This window comes from Crocodylus siamensis, chromosome 4 (genome assembly GCF_052110815.1).
Source record: "Crocodylus siamensis isolate JL-2025a chromosome 4, ASM5211081v1, whole genome shotgun sequence".
Classification (NCBI taxonomy): domain Eukaryota; kingdom Metazoa; phylum Chordata; order Crocodylia; family Crocodylidae; genus Crocodylus; species Crocodylus siamensis.
In genome coordinates, this window is record NC_143398.1 from 92,074,350 (window position 1) to 92,096,502 (window position 22,153).

At 44.9% G+C, this 22,153-nt stretch overlaps 1 protein-coding gene across 1 annotated transcript in view; it reads right to left on the reverse strand.

The window, feature by feature from the left end:
* Positions 1-14,047: 14,047 nt before the first annotated feature.
* Positions 14,048-22,153, reverse strand: part of CFAP54 (cilia and flagella associated protein 54) — a 247,897-nt gene continuing 239,791 nt past the window's right edge. The window contains exon 70 of the mRNA XM_090042868.1: positions 14,048-20,865. Coding sequence (XP_089898994.1) covers positions 20,746-20,865 — 120 coding nt within the window. The 3' untranslated portion in view covers positions 14,048-20,745. The remainder of the gene's footprint in view (positions 20,866-22,153) is intronic.

Here is a 22,153-nt window from a genome sequence, read left to right on the forward strand (position 1 = left end):
AGTTAAAGCCGGAGCCGGCCCTAAAATCCCTGCGTCTCGCCTCACGTCGAGACCCTTGCAGCTACACCACCACTGCGGGAATAGAGTAGTCACCCGTGCATGAAGGTGGGGTAAGGTGGCACTGGAGAGGAGTAGTTCTCTGCTTTTCTAGAAGCCAGGCACTCTCCTCAGACTCCGGGGCCCCCAGAAAGTGTGAACTCTGAGTTTTCCCTTAATAAAAAAAAAAAGTTGACCATGGGAAAAAATACTAGAGCCTTTGTGTGGCAAAGGATGGTTTGGGCACTGCAAAGTCCCCTTTGAACCTGTGGTGGGACACCCTTGAAAGGGTCTCAAGGCACTAAGAGTTGCCACGGGCCTCCAGCTGGGCAAGCGGCACAGGTCTTGGCACTACCTAGAGTTTGGTGCAGTCACGCTACAAGCTAGCAGGGGCCTGAAGAACTGAAAGGTAAGAATACCCCTCTCCAATTCCCAGCTTCCCTCCTGCTCTTCTCCCACCAGTAGCTGCCAGCACTGCCTGTCGCAGGGGAGCAGATGGGTAAAGATTAACTGTCCTGCCCAGGTGGCACTGCTGGCTGCTGCTCTTCTGGCTGAGCCCACTCAAAGAGCAGCAGCAGTGGCTGGTTAACTCTTCCCTGCCTGCTCCCTAGGACAGACAGGGGAGGCAGCCACAAGTAAGCAGGGATCTGGGGAGGGCGGGGTGGGACGGGAGGAGCAATGTGATCTGGGCCCAGCTGGAAAGGGGGACAGGTGGGGTGTTTAAGGTATACCCTAGAGTGGTTGCATCTTGGTGTAACACAAGCTGGGCAGCACTCGCATGGATCAGAAAGAAGCCGCACACCTGGAGTGGTGTATCTTTGAGCCACTTAACGAGCCCGTAAAACCAGTTTGAGGTGTTAATGTTTGGACAGTTCAGGTGTTGAGTGCTCCAAGAGTTGCCCAAAATTATCATGCAACAAAGCCCTTGGAGACTGGCTCAGAGAAGCATAGGCTTCCATAAGCATCAGCCTACTTCCTCAGATGCTGTCTCCTGTGAAAGCTTGCACCTCTCTGAACCAGCCTGACTAAGGTGCCAGCCTGCCTATCTTCAGCAAAAAATAAAATCTCAAACTTAAGTTTTGGTCTTAACTTGGCCATTTAGAACCATTTTTAATCATCAGATTTACAGGATTATAAATAGGAACTGCAGGCAGCATATTATTTCCAATAACCAATCACGTATCAGAATGTCTTTGTCTGTATACACTGACTCTGGTGATCAATGCTTCATTGCTATTGGCTTTTACAAGATAAAATTTTTATTTGGTAAACTGACAGCTGCCAATTGCTCACATGAAATGCTTCGTGAAATGCTTCAGTTTTAATATTGCCTTTGCTTTCTAGCTATAAGCTGTATATTCTGTAGGAAGAATGTTGGGAAGACTGTAGGAAGACTGCCACTGCAAGGCCATTAAATATAAAAAAGGAGCAAAACTAAATGTTGAAACATTCATTTAGACCTTAGCTTCCTTGCCTATGGCTTTGCTTTCAAATAAGTCTTTCCCTTATAAATGATCCTCAACATTGTTAAGTATAAAATATGCCTGTTGACTCTCTTACTGATGAACTGCTGATTTATCTGGTTCTTTTTTTTCCTAGTCTGTGTAAGAGAGCCAAGGTAAAAAACAACCTCGCCCACCCTCCCAATCATATTACCAGTATAAAAAATGCCATTATTTTTCCTGACAGTTCTTAGCAATGTGTCTTTATTCCTTACATCCATCATCATCATTGATCATTGTTCACGTTTTATATCCTGTACTGGTAGATCTTCTCAAGGGAATCCTGTAGCATTAATCAAAGATATTTTACTTTGTTTAGGATTAAGGCCTGATTATTCTGATTCATTGATGTAAACAAAGAGTAACTCCAAGTCAGTGGAGTTACACAGATGCAAACAACCTGGATATCTAACTCCTATGTTTAGCATTTTGGTCAGGATAAGGTTGGCAAATACTTACACTCCCAGAAGTGTCCCATCCTCAGACTTGAACCAGTCCATTGCATCACTTGAATAGATAGTATGGAAAAGGTTCCCTAGGGAGCTTGTGCTTGTAAGAGGTTGCTAACATAAGAACTGCCATTTACTGGGTCAGATGATAGGTCCATCTTGCCCAACGTCCTGTCACACAGGGGCAAAGTGGATGCTGAAAAGGGGAGTGAACTGTATGACCAGTGTTTTTTCCCTTTGTTACTCCTACCATCTGTGGCTGCCAAGGGGCATTGAGTATATATCCATTACTACTAGTGCCAGATTTTGTTTTGCACCATCTTCCACAAAAATTTCAAATGACTACATTGTGTTCCTTTTTGTGGAGCCTCTAAGACAGTGGTCTCCAACCTTTTCAAGTAGATCACCTTTGGCATTTAAAAGCAACCCAAGATCTACTGTGTGCTGCTGCCACTCCCCCTCCCCCCCAGCAAGTAAATCTGTGGGAAAGGAAGGTGGGGAGCAGATCAAGGCAGAGGGAGGAGAAATTACTTGAGGGCATGCCTCCCCAGCAGGCAAGTCCCACCAGGCCAGGGCCCCACTCAACTTACCCTGCTCCTGCCTCTGCAGTATTGTCCCTCACCACAGGGGCATCTATCTAGCCACCTTCCTTTCCCCACAGACTGACCTGCTGGGCTGGGGTGCACCTGTGCATGCACGCAGGTACTAAACCCCCTACCCCAGCCTCAGATTGACTCTGAGAGGCTCCAAGATCTACCACAAGAGGTTCCAAGATCGAGATCCGCTGGTTGATGACCACTGTTCTAAGAAATCAATGGAAGCTGACTGCTTATTTCTAATGATGATATATTAACCCCCCAACATGCTGTATTATTATATGCCACCACTGTCCCAACTTTGGGGGGGTTTTGAGTGCTATGTCACTGACTTAAAAGGAGCAGGTGGACACAGTTATTTAGCATAAAATAAAGAGCAATGAAGTCAACCTTTTCTTTTCATTAAGACAGTACATTCAAACTATAGGTAGCAGTATATCATGGCTTATATAGTATATGTTCCATACCTGCCTATTAGCTATTCCCCATTAGGGTAGCCATGAGCACTAGTGTGTACTGCTGTTGGCAGTGGTGACATGTAGGGCATGCAGGTGCACCCCCAAGAGCACTGGTGCAACCCCTGACAGCCAGCATTCCCTGCTTAGGTGATGGGCAGGTGGGGCAGGAGAAAGTGCTGGTGTCCCCCCTGAGCGTGCTGGCCGGGGAGTGGGGGCACCAGGAGAAGCAATCCCCATGGTCCGCCTGCAGCTGATCGCACTGACCCAGATGCACTGTGCCGTGCTGTGCCGCTGGCGCTTCTGGGTTGGTGTGACACTTCCATGTCCATGCAAATCAGCCGCTCTCCCCCTCTCCCCCAGTTGCTAACTGGTTGCTGGTGGGGCAAGTGCCCCTCTGCCCCCAACTTAGGAGGCACCCGTTACCCATGGCTGTCTGCTCTATTTTGATGCCTGCAATATCCTGCAGTATGCTTTATCGTATTAAATTATTCGCCAATAGAACATTCTGCCCATTTGATTTTTGCCTACTATTAAAGTAACAGTAAAGACTCCTGAGGAAGAGCAGTAGGCTCGTCGCAGGAGGGGGAAGATGAGGGCGGAGGAGACGATGAACTACCAGGCCCAGCAACAGCCAGCGAGCCCAGACCAATGGTCAAAAGGGAGAAACAGGTAAGTGATGGGGGACGGGGCATTGCTGAGACTAGGGGGTCAGTGGGCACAACCGTTGGAGGCCTCAAATGCCTCTACACGAATGCTCGAAGTATGGGGAAGAAGCAGGAGGAACTCGCCCTCTTCCTAGCTATCGCCAGCCCTGACATAGTGGGGATCACAGAAACGTGGTGGGACTCATCGCATGACTGGGCGGTGAGTGTCAAGGGCTATAGGCTATACAGGAGGGACAGGATAGGAAGGAAAGGTGGAGGAGTAGCACTCTACATCAAGGAGGAATATACTTCCTCGTCAATTAGCAAGGGGGTAGAGGGGGGGCACTCTGAGGTGCTCTGGGTTAGAGTAAAAGGCAGTCCAGGGGATAGAGACTTAACGGTGGGAGTCTACTATAGACCTCCCAACCAGGGAGAAGAGCTCGACCAGGAATTCTTAGGTCAGCTCACAGAGGCAGTGAGGGCTAAGGATGTGGTCATCATGGGGGACCTGAACTTCCCAGACATCTGCTGGGAAGAGCAGTCAGCCAAGTCTGATCGCTCACGTCGGTTCTTAGCCAGAGTGCAGGACCTCCATCTAACCCAGGAGGTGCACAGCCCCACCAGGGGAGACGCCTTGTTGGACCTGGTGCTGTCCACGGGTGATGACCTGGTGAGGGGGCTGCGGGTGATGGGCCACCTGGGAGACAGTGATCATCGCTTGCTGGAATTCACCATCCAGCGTAAGGTGGCAAAGGGCTGCAGCAAGGCAACAGCCCTAGACTTTAGGAGGGCTGACTTCAACAAGCTAAGGAGGATCGTTGGGGAAGCGCTGAGGACCCAGAGGGGAAGGGAGCCAGATGTCGAAGGTGAGTGGTTGCTCCTTAAGGAGACGATCCTCCATGCCCAAAGGGAGGTAATCCCAACAAGGGTCAAAGGGAGCAGGAGGGCACATAAACCCCCATGGCTCACTAGGAGCATCCGGGAATGTCTCCTTGCTAAAAGGATACACCCAATGGAGGGATGGGGTCATCACCAAGAAGGACTATGTTACAGTCGCCCGAGGATGTAGGGGGGCAGTCAGGAAGGCCAAGGCAGAGATGGAGATAGGACTAGCTTCCCGGATTAAGGACAATAAGAAGTCCTTCTTCAAATACATAGGGGGTAAAAAGAGGGTCCCGGGTAATGTGGAGCCCCTGCAGGACACGATGGGCAACTTAGTCGTCATGCCAGATGACAAAGCTAACATATTTAACGATTTCTTTGCCTCTGTCTTCCTAAGTAGGGACCAGTTCAGCCACCTCCCTGCTGGGCCCCCCTCGGGCCCCGGGAGAGACACGCCTGGGCCAGGGGTTAGCGAGGAGTTAGTTAGGGTACTTCTGGAGAGGCTGGACATGTTCAAGTCCACTGGTCTGGACGATCTTCACCCTAGGCTTCTACAGGAACTGGCCGAGGTCATTGCGGGACCCCGGCGCGGCTCTATGAGCACTCGTGGTGCTCTGGTGAGGTGCCGGAGGACTGGAAGAGGGCCAGTGTGGTCCCTATCTTCAAAAAGGGGAAAAAAAGAGGACCTGGGAAATTACAGGCCAGTTAGTCTTACCTCAATCCCGGGTAAGCTCTTTGAAAAAATTATCCTGGCACACATCCAGAAGGGCCTTGCGGGGGAATGCATGCTCAGGGGCAACCAACATGGGTTCATCAGTGGCAGGTCTTGTCAGACCAACCTGGTGGCCTTTTACAATCAGGTCACCAAATCATTAGACGCAGGGGTTGCTGTGGATGTAGTCTTTCTGGACTTCCGGAAGGCTTTCGACACTGTCTCTCACCCTGTCCTCATCAAAAAGCTGGGAGACTGTGGTGTCGATGCCCACACGGTCAAATGGGTCGCCAACTGGTTGGAGGGCCGCACCCAGAGGTGGTAGTGGATGGGTTCTTCTCGACCTGGAAGGACGTGGGCAGTGGGGTTCCGCAGGGCTCGGTCCTCGGGCCCGCACTGTTCAACATCTTCATCAGTGACTTGGATGAGGGGGTAGAAAGCACCCTGTTCAAGTTTGCTGATGACACTAAGATGTGGGGGGATGTGGGTGCACTAGAAGGGTGCAATAGGCTACAAGCTGACCTTGACAGGTTGCAACGGTGGGCGGAGGAGAATAGGATGGGGTTTAACACTGATAAGTGCAAGGTGTTGCACATGGGGAGGAAGAACCGGCACCACACTTACAGGTTGGGGAACTCCCCTCTTGCCAGCACGGAGACGGAAAAGGATCTTGGAGTCGTCATTGACTCCACGATGAACATGGGCCAGCAGTGTGGGGAGGCAGTCAAGAAGGCCAACCGTACCCTGTCATGCATCCACAGATGCATCTCGAGCAGGTCCAGGGAGGTGATCCTCCCCCTCTATGCGGCACTGGTCAGGCTGCAGCTGGAGTACTGCGTCCAGTTCTGGGCGCCACACTTCAAGAGGGATGTGGACGATATGGAAAGAGTCCAGAGGAGGGCCACTCGTATGATCAGGGGTCAGCAGGGCAGGCCTTATGAGGAGAGGCTACGGGACCTGAACCTGTTTAGCCTCCACAAGAGAAGGTTAAGGGGGGACCTTGTGGCCTGCTACAAACTGGTCAGGGGGATCAGCAGGTATTGGGGGAGTCCCTGTTCCCCCGTGCGCTGCCAGGAGTGACCAGGAATAACGGTCACAAGCTGGCGGAGGGTAGGTTTAGATTAGATATTAGGAGGTGCTACTTCACAGTCAGGGCGGCTAGGGCCTGGAACCGGCTTCCAGGGGAAGTGGTGCAGGCTCCTAGCCTAGGGATTTTTAAAAGGAAGTTAGATGAGCACCTTGCCGGGGTCATCTGACCCCGGTGCTCTTTCCTGCCAAGGCAGGGGGTCGGACTAGATGATCTACCTAGGTCCCTTCCGACTCTAGCTACTATGAAACTATGAAACCATAACAATCCACACTAATAGTGTCCTGGGTAATCTGAGTCGATAGAGACAGATTTGAAACAAGTGTGAATCTGCCATTCATCTTCCAATGCACTACAAATCAAGACTTCTAATATCTTACAGTTATCTCAATTATAGCAATTAATGGAAGCAGATCTTTTGTTGATATAAATGACTTCATTATAGCTGCCAAACTGAACCTAATTTTAAAAAGAACATGATAATTGGAAAAAAATTTTAAAGTTCATTTTTTCAGGTAGGAAATTTAGGACAAAACTAATACTTTTAAAGTGATGTAAATACTTTACTTAAAGATAAATACTTTACATAATGCAATTTTTGAAAGCTCAATTATTAAATTTTATGTTGGGCACTCACGGTTATTCATATTTTTAAATAATAAACATTTTTTAAATATTTACATCGCTCTTTCAATATTATATCCATGGCCAGTTCAGCTTCTATATGAAGTGATGTTTATCTAAAAGTCTTCTGTTTGTAAACTATGTACTGTTTCTATCAAAATCAGCTGAGCAGTTTTTGCATTTGGGTTAATTGATTCTTTATTGTCATTGCCATCTAACTTCTTACTCAATATGCAGTCAGCACCAACAGTTTCAGCTTTCAAATCTTTCATTTCTTCTGCTAAGCAATTATTAAGCAATTACTTCATTACGTTAATTTTCTCATTCCGAGGGTTTATTCTAGTCTTTTATTTAGAATTGCTTCCTCCTTGAAGACCACATGTGAATTCGATCACATTCCCTGTCTTCTTGTCAAGCATTATCTACGTTAGCAGGGAATTAATTTCCATTTCATGCCTAAAATACCATTATCTACTAAAATAAACTTATTTTCCCATACATTATAACAATGGCTTCTCTGTATTTACACTTTCATCAGGCATCTTTTTCCCCTTTCTGGAGCTGGTAATTCTCTCTTCTCCCTGTCAGAGAAATGTCACTTTTGCTTAGAGCTCAGATACGAGTGAACTTTTTAAAGTTCAGAATTCTTTCTCTTCTTTCTTCGTACTATTCTCAGTAACTTAATCCTCCCAATATATTTAATGATTTGGGAATATGTAAGGCTTACAAAATGTTTGAAACCCCTTTTATTTGTAAACTGAGGCCTTTTGAAATCACTGAGAGACAATCAAGACACCTCTCTTCTTATTTCATTCTTACTAATTATTATTTGCATTATAGTAGCATCTATGAATTCTAGCCAAAGAGCTGGGCTGCAACATGTCAAGCAACATATACATATAAGGAGAAAGAAGCAGAGTGCCTCAGAAGGCTCACAAAGTATAGGACAAAAATCAGTGGATATACCAGGTGCTTTGGTCAATCACAGTAGATGCGTATCTGCATTTTAGGCACCTAAATGCCTTAATAAATGTGATCCAAAGTTCTTAAGACCTTGGTATGTAAGCTTTGTCCCTTAAGCACAACAGAATTTTCTCCAGCAAGAATGAAGCTCATATATACAAGAAATATCTTTTTCAGTAATTGGGCCAAAACTGCAGAGCAATCTCCTGTGGGAAATAAGAATCTCTACTACTGCTCTAAGCACAAAGTATATTTCTTCAACCTTGCTTTTGGCCATGTAAACACATAGCACAATGTGCATACACTACATTTTAAAATAGAAATAAAAGATTCTACCCAATTTCCCCTGAGCAGAGGAAAAGGAAAAGGAAGAATTGCATATAAAATATGCTAGTTACCTGGGATTGAAGCCAGAACTGAGCTGCTCCCTCCCTGGGCTAGTACCTGAATGCAAAACAAGGGTTTCCACCCCTTATTCCGTGCCGCTGATTTGGGGGTGCGGGGGAACCTTGTCTTGGATTCACAGTAATCATTGGATATATTACTGGAAGATGCTCAGAAAATAGGGGAATTGGGGTAGGACAAGAACCTGGAATAAACAGAACAGAATGTGTATGCATTCACATGCACAAGTAGATGTGCACTCAATTTGAGCTAACCTTAGTCCCTAGAGCCTCCCACTGAAAATCAATGCAGAGATTAAATGCTGTAGTGTATGAACTAACGTGCAAAGCTTTCACCTCTGGAATTCTGTGTTCATTATTTATATCATAATTGGAAAATAAACTGTATCTGCCTATTATGGTCTTTCAGGAATGTTTGTCCACATGACTAAACAAGATCTGGGCAGGCTATACCATGTCAGGATGGCAAAATAAATCTGTTGATGCCTGTGCAGTTATAATTTGACTTCTAAACAGCTATGTGTTGTGTGGTGGGATTAAGAGAATATGATAAAGACTAGTCATGTGCATACCGCAATTTTATTTACCAAGAGTTTTCATTTCTTACTCTGTAAGAAATTGTACCAGCAGCTGTGAGATGTATGCTGATGTCCTGGTCCCTGCTGCAGGTATGTTGTGCTGCTCACAGAGCTGGCAGATACTTAGCATACTCAGTATATGTGATACAGAGCTACAATAACGGTTCCTATGTTAACCCTATTACTTATCTGTTGAGCAGAAGGCATGGCCAAAGAAAAAGACTTGTAGTTGGGACATGCCTATGCTTTGGCAGGGTTGTGTATTGAAATGACTCTTTGAACCGTGGCAACTAGCCAGAAATTACACAAGCCTTGAAGCAGCACTAACTTTTTTGGGGTAGACCTCTAGTATAAAGGCCGCATTTACCCTCTCTCAGCCTTTATATGAGAAACAGCTTAGCCAAGGAAATCTGCCTCCCTAGCCTTGTAATGACATAAGCCAGGTATGGCACACAAAGTGCTCTACAGCCATAACCAAACAGGCAGAGCACATAGCGCATGGTAAAAATGGTAGGTCCTGCCCTAAGATAAGCCTGGATGGTTGTGGTATCAGACTTCAGCACCGTAGGTTAGAGCGCTGTAACGAACATCTGTACCACATCCCACTGCGACTCACTGTAGGTCGCATTCCACTGACATCCTATGAAGCACTGCAGCACCTTGCTCTCCCCCCTTCACAGGGTGACAGTCTAGCCTAGGCCAGAGCTCATCTGCTCTATCTGAGTGTCAGTCTGGTTCTGCCCCTGGGCTATCGCTGACAAAAGTTGCTGAAGCCCCTGTTTCAAACCTTATCACTCAGTGTACAGATTCCATCTACCCCATCTGGCCATTTGTAAAGATTGCAGCTTTCAATTAAGTGCTGTGCTCTTTGCTGGATACTGCATTTGTACAGTGGGCTGTCCAAGATGTTCATCTTGTACAGTGTTGTTTTGAAGGGTCTGTATCCAGATCTGAGTCTGTTCAGCTTGACCCGTGCCTCTGTCAAGGTCATGCCCAATGGGAGACATGTTCGGTGCTGGTATACAATGCTGTAGGAATAGACTTCAGAGTGGATTACTCACAATGATCATTTCATTTTCATTCATCCCACCCCTTATCTAAATTTAACACAGTGCACAAGGCCACAGTACCCATCCTACTGGGCTCTCCACAGGCTCAGAAACTTGGCAGCAGGGGAACAATTAGGGTCTGTTTTGCGTCACTTGGTCTAATGCCCTAGAGTGCAGGGAATACATCTTATGTGTGCAGCCTGTTTTGAGTGTCTGCACACTGTGAAACACTGTTGAGGTTTTTAGTGTGACAACCATACAAGAGCACAGTAATCTGCTGGGACATATGGCATTGCAAGCATGGTGGTTCTGGGTACTCTGAAGTTGGCATCCCAAGTTGTGCTGGCTAAATGGCTTAAGGCAGCTACCCATGCAAAAACTTTACTACTGACCTTCCGAACGTGATGTGTATAGACAAGTGAACGGTCTAATATCACTTCTTCATAAATTGGGGTATGTTCATGGAGAAGGATATAATTGCCTACTCAGATATTCAGTGTGCTCTTGGCACAACAGTTGTCCAGGTGGAACACTGATACTGATCTGTCGATGCTCCCCACTAACCTCATGCCTTTGAAACACCCCCACCCAACCCCAATGCCACTGGCCCAGAAGGGAGCAGAGGTACCTGTTGCTGGGGGCTTATCAGTCTGTGTTACATTGAGTGGGACCTTAAATCTGGTTAATTGAAAACTGGCTGCCCCATTCCTCAATATCACATTGCTTTCCTGAGAGATGCCAGCATGTTTACACAGATTCACCTAATGCAAACCCACACCCAAACATACCCCAAAAGACACTGAAAGCTTTTTACGAGTCCTACAGCTGAAGTGTAACCAACAGTCACAACTATGGGTTTTTCCTGGCACACTTCCGGGCACTGTAACAGAGCACCTACATATGAGCACCACTGCAGTTAAGATGCATCAAGAATGTGAAAAATTCCCCCTAGCAACATGCTCCCCCAATCTCTCCCTCTTCTAGAGAAGGCTCATGTAGCCACAGACACTTGGGTTCCCAACCCTCCCAGCTCCCACAGCAGGGAGATAAAACCCAGATGTCCAGGTTTCCCTAGCAGAGAGGCAGAACATAGTCCCTGACACAATCAGTGCTGGCATTGGCAACACGTAGGGAGTGTACACAGGTGCACATGCACCCCGAGAGAAGTGCTGCCAGTGGCATCTGCGGGTAATTACTGACCACTGGTTGGCGCTCGCCACCCTGCCCCCCTGCCACCAACACTGCTGTGGCTGCCTGTAGGAGCTTCCTTCTTACCTCCACCACTGCCGTTGCCACGACTGCCTGTGGACAGTTGCCGTGCCCCCCCCAGGGGTCACGCTTCGTTCATGACTGCTGGATAATGAGCTGCTGCATGGCTTCCAGCCCCAGACAGGGGAAGGGTCCAGACGGGGACTCATGGTAGGTTCCTCAGTGTCTCCCTTGTCTGCAGACTCTGTATTTGTGCACAGGAGACCTGGCTGTGGAGCCCGAGTTGCTGGATCTGGGATGGTGGCCCAGACATGTGCACAGCGCTGGAGACATGTAGATGGTGCCAGCAAAATGAGGATCAAATGGGACCTGATGTGGGGGATTGGAATGGACAGGTTAGTGACTGCTTGCACCCATGCTGCCATGGCATTTGAATGAGCTGTCCAGGCCCAGGAATGCAGTGCAAAGGTCCAAGAACAAGGTCTACAGATAGCCACCTGCTGTCTGAGGATGGTCACCTATACTGCTAGAGCACCCAGAGACCAGCAGCACATGGATAAGGAGTTTATGCACAGGATCAAAGACCACTTGGAATCCAGCTACAACACCCCTAAGTGATGTCAGCACCACCTCACTGAGAGATGACAGTCCTCTTGGGCAGGAGGGATGAGACAGGCTGATCTGCCTACTCCCCTGGCACAGAGAGCCCCACAGAGATTCTTTCCTGGGGGCCAGCCCTGGATGGCAACCAAGGGGGAACACTCCACACTGCGCATTGATTGGGAGCCTCGGGACAGGATATATGGCATTTGGGAGCCACTGATCCATGGTCCAAGGAGCCAAGAAGGCATCTGGCAAGGTCTGCTCTGGGGAGCAGCAGTGTAGGAGTGGAGGAGGACCAGGCTGCCCAAGACCCAATGCCAGGGCCGGCAGTGACCCATCTCATCTTCCAGGGCCAACTCACTAGCCCTGGCCACTGGCGTTGCTGGTGTAGGTGCAGGTTCCCAAAGAGGTTCCAAATCAGTCCTGGAAGGATGTAGGAATGATCAAAACGGGGGGGAGGTGTGAGACCCACCTTCCCACTGGGCCAGGCCACTCTGACCCTGGGTCTTGCTGCAGGGGAGCAGTCCCATCTCTGCAAGGATAGACAGCTCCCTGGGCTTGGGTCCAAGTTTTAGAATGGGCAATGTTCCAGAGTTTTTCTTTATTACGCACACAAAAAGTTTGCCAGCTGCAACATTTGAACTGAAGGGCATCATTTTCTCATGCTACATTCCCCCAGCCACCCCAAGGTTTCATATTTGTTCACTTGAGCCCTCATGGCTTTCCACACCCATCCCCACCTCAATGTCATAACCATCCAGTACAGCCAGGGAACTGCTCCGCTCTATGTTAACTGAGAAAAAGTTCCAAGTTCTGGAGCAGGCAACACTCCACAGGTTTTGTTTAATAAACACTAAAAGTTTGGCAGTTTCAACACTCGATTAAAATGAGGCAAGTCTCTTCCTCAGGCCCCATTCTTCCTCAGGCCCAGTGTGTGCCCCAGTGGAGGTTGGGGAGGGAGAGGGAAGAGGGACCGTGCCCAGCCCGCCTTGGTTGTGGGCAGTGGTGCCTGTGATGCAGGAGCATAGGAGCCTGGGCCTGGAGACCTATGGCCCAGTGCCAGTGCAGGGGCACTCAAAGCCCTCCAGCCATACTCATCTGGAGAGGGCTCTTAGTCCACAAGGGTGAGAAGCTATGCAGCAAGGGCTTCACAGATCTGGACGGCCTGCTGCTGTGCAGGGCCAGGGCCACCAACGTAAGTAGGGAGGGTGGGAATATAGGTATCCGACACACACAGAATACCGATATCTAGGACACACAAACAGGGAACCCAAGTGTCTAGGACACTTGCATGCCCCCCCTGCCCCCCCCCACACACAGAACCCAGGTGTTAAGGACATACAACCCCTGCAAGTATCTAACATGCACACGTGTGGCAGGCATGGTGCACTGGGAGGTCATGTGCAGACAGCTGGCTGGTGGCACAAGACCATAAGGGTATGTGCCATGATGAGCCACTACCACATTAAGTGCAGGTGGGTGATTGTGATATCCCTGCCAGTGAATCAGAGGTGGCTCAGCCATTCATCTCTGCTTGGGAGTCTTCAGCAGCCCGGAGAACCAACCCACAGGCATGCTGGGAGGTGTGTAAGAGCCCCCCTGTCTGCTGGGCTCAGGCTGTGCAGGCAAGTTCCAAGCCCCTCACTCCACATGAACTAAGGTGTTCTGCTTGCTCCCAAACTAGCCTTGGATGCTTGGAGTAAAGCTCCAAAATTAGAGCACTTTTGCCTCAGGCTTCTTGAATGTCTGCACGTGGCCATAGTCGTTAGGATAGTCAATTTCATTTCAGTCTGCATTAAGATTTTTGCTGTAATTTAATGCAATACTCATTACAATTTTTTCTCTACTCTTTCTGTAGGATTGTGAATTAGACTGACCAGAGATGAGTGAAAATATCCCTAGTTAATCTTTGGTATTCCAAAGTTGAAAATTAAAATCAGTAAATATTTGACTTCAGTATTTGCCTCTGGACCCTTTCACCGCATCTCTTTATCTTATTTCTATTTTAAAGAATGACCTATACCATACATTTCTCTCCTTTCATCAGATGACGTATTTAAGAAGCTTAAGTCAAAAAGCATATTTAACCAACACAAATGGAACTCTTTGTTATCCTAAGTCATTTGGTGTATTAGCTTGTAATTCTCCAAATTAATTCTAGCTTTATCGTCATTCTACTTGAGAAAAAAAATCTTTCTTCTTTTGACTGAAAAGAGGATTAGGCAACAAATAATTCTCTCTTAATATCGTCTCTTGATATAATAAGAATTTGTAGCATCCTTTATTGAAGCATCCGACTACACATTTCAGATGTTAGTGAAGTAAGTCTCAGAGTACCTCTGTAAGTAAGGGAAGTATATTTATCCACATCTGAAGATGAGAAACTGAGGCACAGGGAGACTAAAAGATTGGCTGTCCCAAAAGAACATCTTTTCTCCAAGAAAACAGATAAGTAAATGTTTTCGATCCGAGCCTTCAAGAGGCCGAGAAGCGATGTGATCATGAAGTTGGAATCAAAAATGTAATTCCTATACAACAAGCACATACACTTGAATAAAGCAGCATGAAACTACTAATTTCCATATTAAAGATGCAGTAAATAACACCAGAAATACCAGCAAGAAGCTAAATATTTGTGTGTGTGGCATATTCTAAACATGCCTTGTTCCCTGAACATGGTATCTGTAGATTAGATACATTACTTACAAGAAAACTATATTAACACTACATGTACAAAACTGAGTGTTCAAAATTCCAGATATGTTAAAACTTGTTGTTCAATATGAATTTGGCGCTCTTGTATACGTTTTACAATACAGTTGTTAATTACAAGAGCATACCATTTTTTTTTTTTTTAGGATCTCTGCTTTGTTCACCACAGTACAGACAGTGCACAAGGAAGAAAGCAACTGTACAATGTTTCTTTTTATCCTTTTCATTCAATGTTCATTTACTTTCTTCATTTACTGTGCATCATCCAAGGTTTTTACTGAATATGGACTATTTGATTTCCTCAGGAATTTCAAAGGTTACCTCTCCAAGTAATTGGGTCTTGACTGACCACAAGATGAATATGAGCCACCGATGCAATGCTGTGGCTGGCAAAGTGAGCAAAACTCTGGCATGCATCCACCCATGCATCTCAAGCAAAACCACAAAAGTCATCCTCCTGTTTTACTCAGCTCTGGTGAGACCACCACTGGAGTACTGCATCCAGTATTGGGCCTCCCACTTCAGGAAGGATGTGAAGAAGCTTGAGAGAGTCCAGAGGAGAGACACCCGTATGATCTAAGGCCTGGAGGGAAGGCAGTGCGAGGAGAGACTATGGGACCTGGGACTCTTCACTTTGGAGAGGAGAAGGCTCAGGGGGGACTTGGTGGCAGTCTACAACTTCATCAGAGGGGTACATCAGGACCTGGGAGAACAGTTGTTCACCAGAGCTCCCCAAGGGATAACAAGGTCTAATGGCCATAAGCTCCAGAAAGGCTGATTTAGACTGGATACAAGAAAAAAGTTCTTCATGGTGCATGTCCAGGGTCTGGAACAAACTGCCCCCAAATGTGGTGCAAGCACCTACTCTGGAATCCTTCAAAAAAACAGCTGGATTTATTTCTTGCTGTGGTCACTTGATCCCAGCTGACTTCCCACCTACGGTGGGGGGGGGGGGGGGAGTCTGGACTCGATCTCATGAGGTTCCTTCCAGCGCCTAATGTCTATTAAATCTATAAAAATGAATTTATCCTTACAACACTCTTGTGAAATATTGTTCACCACATTTTACAGACATACAGCTGAGGTACAGAACTGTTTTGGCCAAAAATTCCAGTGTATCCCTAATTTTAAGAGCCTCAGTAAGTGGGCACCCCAGATGAAATATCCAGGGTGTAATGATACTGTAAGTAGATACTCCCTCTATACTTAAGAAGCTGAAGAATCATGCCAGGCTCCCTTCTCCCAAGCTCCAAGATTCTGAAGAAATTGGAGGAGAGCATACTGCAGAAATTTAAGTGTGATTCTGAAAGAGATTTATCCTAACCTACTAGACTGTAAATTCCAGTCTCCATGAGCTAGGGAGAAAAACACCCAAAAAACAAGCAACACAAAAAACAAGTAGTAGTTTACTTTGCAATTAATTTTATACTTTATACTCTGCAATTATTGAAGATGTATTTAAATATGAGGTTTTTTTCTTTACAAGCAGATTTTTAACTAAAGAGTTTAATTACATACTAAAGAAAAATGTCTCCGATGTTTCCTTCTGGAACCTGCATTGAATTCTTAATCCCATGTTTATGACAGTAAAATCTGCTGCTATGGATACAATGTCGTCAACATTTCAGCATTATCATTTTACTGCAGTGTTAAAAGAAGGTAGGACAACAATTTTATTTCAACAAAAGTATCTTTAAAAGCAGAAGATATTTTAAAATGAATGTGCAAAGAATCCTATTGAACATTTCTTTTTTTAAAATGAATTTAGTAGCTGTGACAGGGTCTGGAATGGCAGCAGTGAACACCAATTTGCTCAGGAATAAAACTTTTTACTTATCCAGCAATTTTCATCTGATGCTGTCAAAGTGCTTTACAAATATTAATTATACCTCACAAAAATCTTCTGATACACTTCAAGATGACCTCACACACCCTTTTTTGCTTTTATGAAGCATAAAGAAGCCTGAAAGGCTTTTTTTAAAAAGCTGGTTTTTTTCCCTGTTTTTAGAAATATGAATGTCAATTTTTATTTTTCCTGTATTTGTTGAAGGGCTTGGTGGAGGACTGTAGTACTGCAGATGGAGTATTCACAACCTCTAACTGAGAGATATAATCCTAGAATCTTTCCTCTAGACCATTTATTAGATTTTTGAAGCAAACAGGACAAAGTTATAAAGGAGCTTTAAGCATTCACACTAAAAATACCTTTCCTGTTTGTAGTTCAGGTTTTCCTTTCTTGTTATTTCTGATGTCATGATCCTACTAGTTCTCCTCTTATCTTTTGCATTACCAGATAAAACAGGGTATACACAATACAAATTTAAGGTAAAAGCACCACATCATTTTTTTAAAGCAATTCATAACACTTCTGGTCCTACTTTATATTCAATAATGAAACTAAAAGGTTTCTCAGCCTTTGAGGATCACCTTTAATTATCCTTATTATACCTGATCTGGAATAGAGACTTGCACCTGTTTCCCACATCCCACAGGAGTGCCCTAACCACCAATGTTTCTCTAAGGTTCAGTCTACACGTACTTGTGCCGCAGTACTGGGCGCCTTCAAAAGACCCCGGCGCTGCAGCACATTCATTTGCATAAACAGTGAAATGCACATCAGGGCTGAGAAAATGGCACTGGTGTGCTTTTCAATTAAAACACATTTAAGTTGTTTTAGTTAAAAATTGCACCACTGCCATTTTCTGTGCACTGACATACATTTTGCCACTTACACAACTGTATGCAACACAGTGCAGTGTACATCAGCTCGCAAGTGGAGCAGACCAATTAATTGAGTCTGCTCCGACACATCAGATCTCCAGGGCATCACCGCATGAAAAGGTGCGTGTATAAATACCCTATATGAGGAAGTTAGCACACAGTGAATTAGGGTGTGCTTTTCAGCATTCTAGCTAGTGTGTGCTAACTGCCTAGGTAGACATTTTTAATGTGCTGTACAAGCAAGGTAGCTTACTCCAAAAATAATTCCACCACAGAAGGTGCATCTACACGTGCATTTAAGCATGAGCAAATTTAATGCTCATTAAGCTAATGCACATTAAGCAATTTTTGGCAGGTGCCAAACTTGCAGGGACTTGACACTAAAGTTAGTGCCAAGTCCCTGCAGCCAGGTCTGGTCCAAGGGTAACTGGCGCCCTAGGCTAACTGTGTACCTTGGCACCCCCACCACTTCCAATATAGAGGAAAATAAGAAAGCTGCAAAATGATATAGGAGTAGGGGTTCATCTTTTAGGATGACGTTGCCAGCAGTATGCTCTTGTCATAATCTGCTTGAGAGTTGAAAAGGCAGAAGTTGCAATTCTAGTGATCTTTCTTCTGAGATCTTTTCAGAGGTCTTTCTCCCCTTACCAAACCAAAGGTCTTGGACCAAGGTAGAACCGCAGCCATTCAGGGCTGTTATTTAGAATGATATTCCTGTTATCTTGTTCTCCATATAATTTCAGTGACCATCAAAATTTTGGTGCCCTAGGCCAGTGGTCTCCAAAGTGGGGTGCGCAAGACAATCCATTGGGGTTCAGGAAGAAAATATTAGACCTTATATATATTTATTTATATACATATATTAGGCGGGTGTGCTCAAAAATTTTTTACTGATAGGGGTGCGCGATCAAAAAAGTTTGGAGACCACTGCCCTAGGCAACCACTTACTTTGCCTAATGGTTGGACTGGCCCTGCCTGCAGCCCTGCCATGTGCTCCTAGTGGCTAGGCAAACCTGGCACTAAACTTAGTGCCAGGTCACATCTACATATGTGTTAATGCATTTTAACTCATGTTGCCTACATGTGATACCCACATTTGCCCTCAGTTTCTCCTGTTGGTGATGTTTTGTTTTACACAAATAATCAGCTATTCATTGAGCCAAGTCTTCTAGTGTCTCTCACTATCTTCCCTCATTCAACCTTAAGAAGCCTTCCAAAATACACGTATACATTTCTATGAGTTCAACTTTAGAAGTAGCTGATTTTTCTGACAAAAATCATCTCATAAAAACATTTCAACCTGTTCTAATCATTGCATCTATAATACCACTTAAGTAAGTCATTGTATCTATAGTATCTCTTAAGCACATTTAAGTAACAAATTTGTGCCACTACTTTTTGCCCTGGTGCACACATCTGCATATGGCGTAGTGCAGGGAAAAATGCTCCAGGTGGGCTGCGGGGGCCAGGGCCAGCACCTGGGTTGGCCCCAGCAGCCTTACCTGGAGTCCTAGGGGCCTCCCAGCATTCCAGTGGTGGTGATCCAGGTATGGTGAACCAGGAGCCAGAGAATGGCTCTGGCACGTGCAACACCCTGCTTCTTTTCTGCACACTTTTTTGATACTCAGATTTCCTGATATCTAAATTTGGCTTTGCATTGCAAATATGAAGCACAGAAAACAAAGTTATGTGCACAGGGTACATTTTGCAGTGCCTCAAAAGCCTTTGGGGTGCTGCAAAATGCACATGCACACCGTGAGGACATGGCCAGAGAGTCTAAGGGCCAAATCCTCCAAGTGATGCCTAATTGCTACTTGATTTCAAAGGGAACTTAAGGTGCCTAAGAATACCTTTGCAGATCTGGGCCTACGTTTCTCGCTGAAATCAACAAGAGTTTTGCCATTGACATCAATGGGGACAGGACTGCACTCTTATTATTCATATTCATAGAGGGGTTGAAGAAAACTAGAATCCATGATTTCTGATGCCCATTTCCAGGCCTCTAAGCATGACCAGACACAACACAGCCAGTACCAACACAAATCTTCTCCCATGCTGCCACCTACTTCTTCTGTTTCATTTGCTGCTTGTAGCCGAATCTAGTCATTGTGAGCACTTTTAAATGTGCTCTGGGGGTGGGGGTGACACTTTAATTACAGCAGCTCCAAAAGCCACTCTAATTAAAGCACCACAGCATCTCATGTATCAGTGTCTCCGCACTTCATAATGGGAGTGGGGGCACTCGAACGAGCTTTAGTTCAGGTGCCCCCACTGCCATTTTGAAGCATAGGGACACTGATACACAAGATGCAGGAAGCTGCTGGGGCACAATAATTACCACGCTCCAGCAGACTTGATTAACTGTATTTGCTCCAATGCACTGGAATTACAGTGCATTGGAGCAGCCTCTGTGCTTGTGTATAAGCACCCTGTAATTGCAATGGTTTTTAGAAACAGAATGATCTTATGGCTTGAACAGAGGCTAGGAGTCACAAACTCCCAAATCACAATCTTAGATCTCACAGTCATTTGCTACATGGCTTTGGTTAACTGATTTTACCTTTCCATGTCTATTTCCCTATATGTAGAGTTGGGATAACAATATTTGCCACAATGCAGCCCCACAGAGGTCTTTTTAGCATTCATTAAAGTTTCTTCAGCCCTTTAAAAAGACAATATTAGCATTTCCTTACATTTTCAATCTTTTTGTTAAGCAATTTAGAATGTTGTATGAAAGACACTGTACACAATACCTTTGTATTATACTTACATTGTTTTTAAATTAGCTTATTTACAGATCAACCCCTCAACAGCATATGGAAACATCTAATTACATGGCTTTAGGAACTGTCCATTTCACCTTCAACAATATTTAAAAGTTTCTATGTTTAACAAAGATAAACAAGCCTGAAATTGTATCTAAAAAACAGTAAAAATTGCAAGAAGGATTCCAGAGCAGTAATTTGAGTTTTCTCTTTGTCAAGCTCAGAAACAGAACACCCATAGGTAATTACACAATAGTTAAAAGTGTGCTGCTAAGGTAAAGTTGCACTGAAAGTTTTATGGAAAAAATCAATAGTTTAAAACTGAATGCTAGATAGCTACAAGGGCAAACGGGGCTTTTTGTACTTATTCACATTTTCTAATCAATATGAAGTTTTTGAAAATCTGGAGAAATCCCAACAGAACACATACTCTCCTATTCATAGATAAAACTGAATAGCCAATATTTAAAGTCTTTTTACTACAAAAAGTTCATATGAGAACATTATTTCCTGAAAAAGAAATCACTTAGTTTAAGCAGCATAGAAAAGCAGGACAAAAATCTTTTTATTTATTTTTAAGTATATTGGCATTTCTTGAAACATAAATGAAAAAAAGCCCAAATCATTTGGGGCCAACTTTGTCCCTGTGCTAAAATCAATAGCAAATTTACGATTTGCTTCAGTAGGACCAGGGCTTGACTTGAAAACATGTGAAATTCAGTATTTGATTAAGTTACTAAAGAAAGAAAATTCAAGGAAAGAGAGATATAATCCAATTGAAAAGGCTTCCTCCCATTATCACACTTCCATTAGCAGGATCAAACATTGTCTCCAGATTCATTATTAACTGCAATGTTATGTCAAATGGAACCTGGCAAAGACAGAGAAAACATTTACTTAACAGTTTGATAAATGTTATATGTAGCAAAAACATTTCTCAAAAATCAGATTTCCCAGCTACAACTAAGGGATGCATTTCCTATATTCATTTCCCATAAAGAACATTGGACCCAATGGCACCCGTGCGGTAAAACCTCTGGAAGGTACTTGATTTGTTTACTAGGAAAAAAGAGAAAGAAAAATTGAGACATGATAGTCATTCTCTAGTATTTAGAGTATTTCTTAGTTTTCTATTTCCATTTGAGGTAGAACAAGAAGCAAGCAGTGGAATTTGCTGCAAGTATTCTTCTGGTTAGATATTAGTACAATTTTTTTTTAACTAACTGCAGGCTACCTAGAATCATAGAAAATTAGGGTTGGAAAGGACCTCAGAAGGTCATCTAATCCAACCCCCTGCTCAAAACAGAACCATCCGCAGCTAGATTGTCCCAGCCAAGGCTTTGTCTGGCCAGTTCTTAAAAACCTCCAAGGATGAAGAGCCCACCATCTCTCCAGGTAACCTGTTCCAGTGCTTCACCACCCTCCTAAGGTGGTGGTGAGAAGGTTTTTCCTGATATCCAACCTAAACTTCCCTTGCTTCAACTTGAGAACACTGCTCCTTGTTCTGTAATCTGCCACCATTGAAAACTAGCTCCATCCTCTTTTGAACTGCCCTTCAGGTACCTGAAGGCTGCTATTAAATCCCCTCTTGGTCTTTCTTCTCCAGACTAAATAAGACCAGTTCCCTCAGCTGCTCCTCACAAGTCATGTGCCCCCATCCCTTAACCATATTTGTTGCCCTCCACTGGACACTCTCCAATTTGTCCACATCCTTTTTATAGCGGGAGGCTCAAAACTGGATGCAGTACTTCAGATGTGGTCTCAATAGTACCAAACAGAAGGGAAGAAATCACTTCCCTCAATCTGGCAATGCTCCTACTAATGCAGCCCATTATGCCATTATGCTTTCTTCACACCAAAGGCGCACTTGATTCATAATTTATTTTGCACTGTAACCCTCAGGTCCTTTTCTGCAGAGGTGCTGCCTAGTCAGTTGGTCCCAAGTCTATAGTGGTGCACAGGATTCTTCTGTCCTAAGTGCAGGACTTCACACTTGTCCTTGTTGAATCTCATGAGATTTCTTTTGGTCCAACCCTGTAATCCTACCCCTACCCTCCAGCACATCTATCACTCCCCGCAACTTGGTGTCATCTGCAAACTTGCTGAGAGTGCACGCTATCCCATCTTCCAGGTTATTGATGAAAATATTGAACAGAACT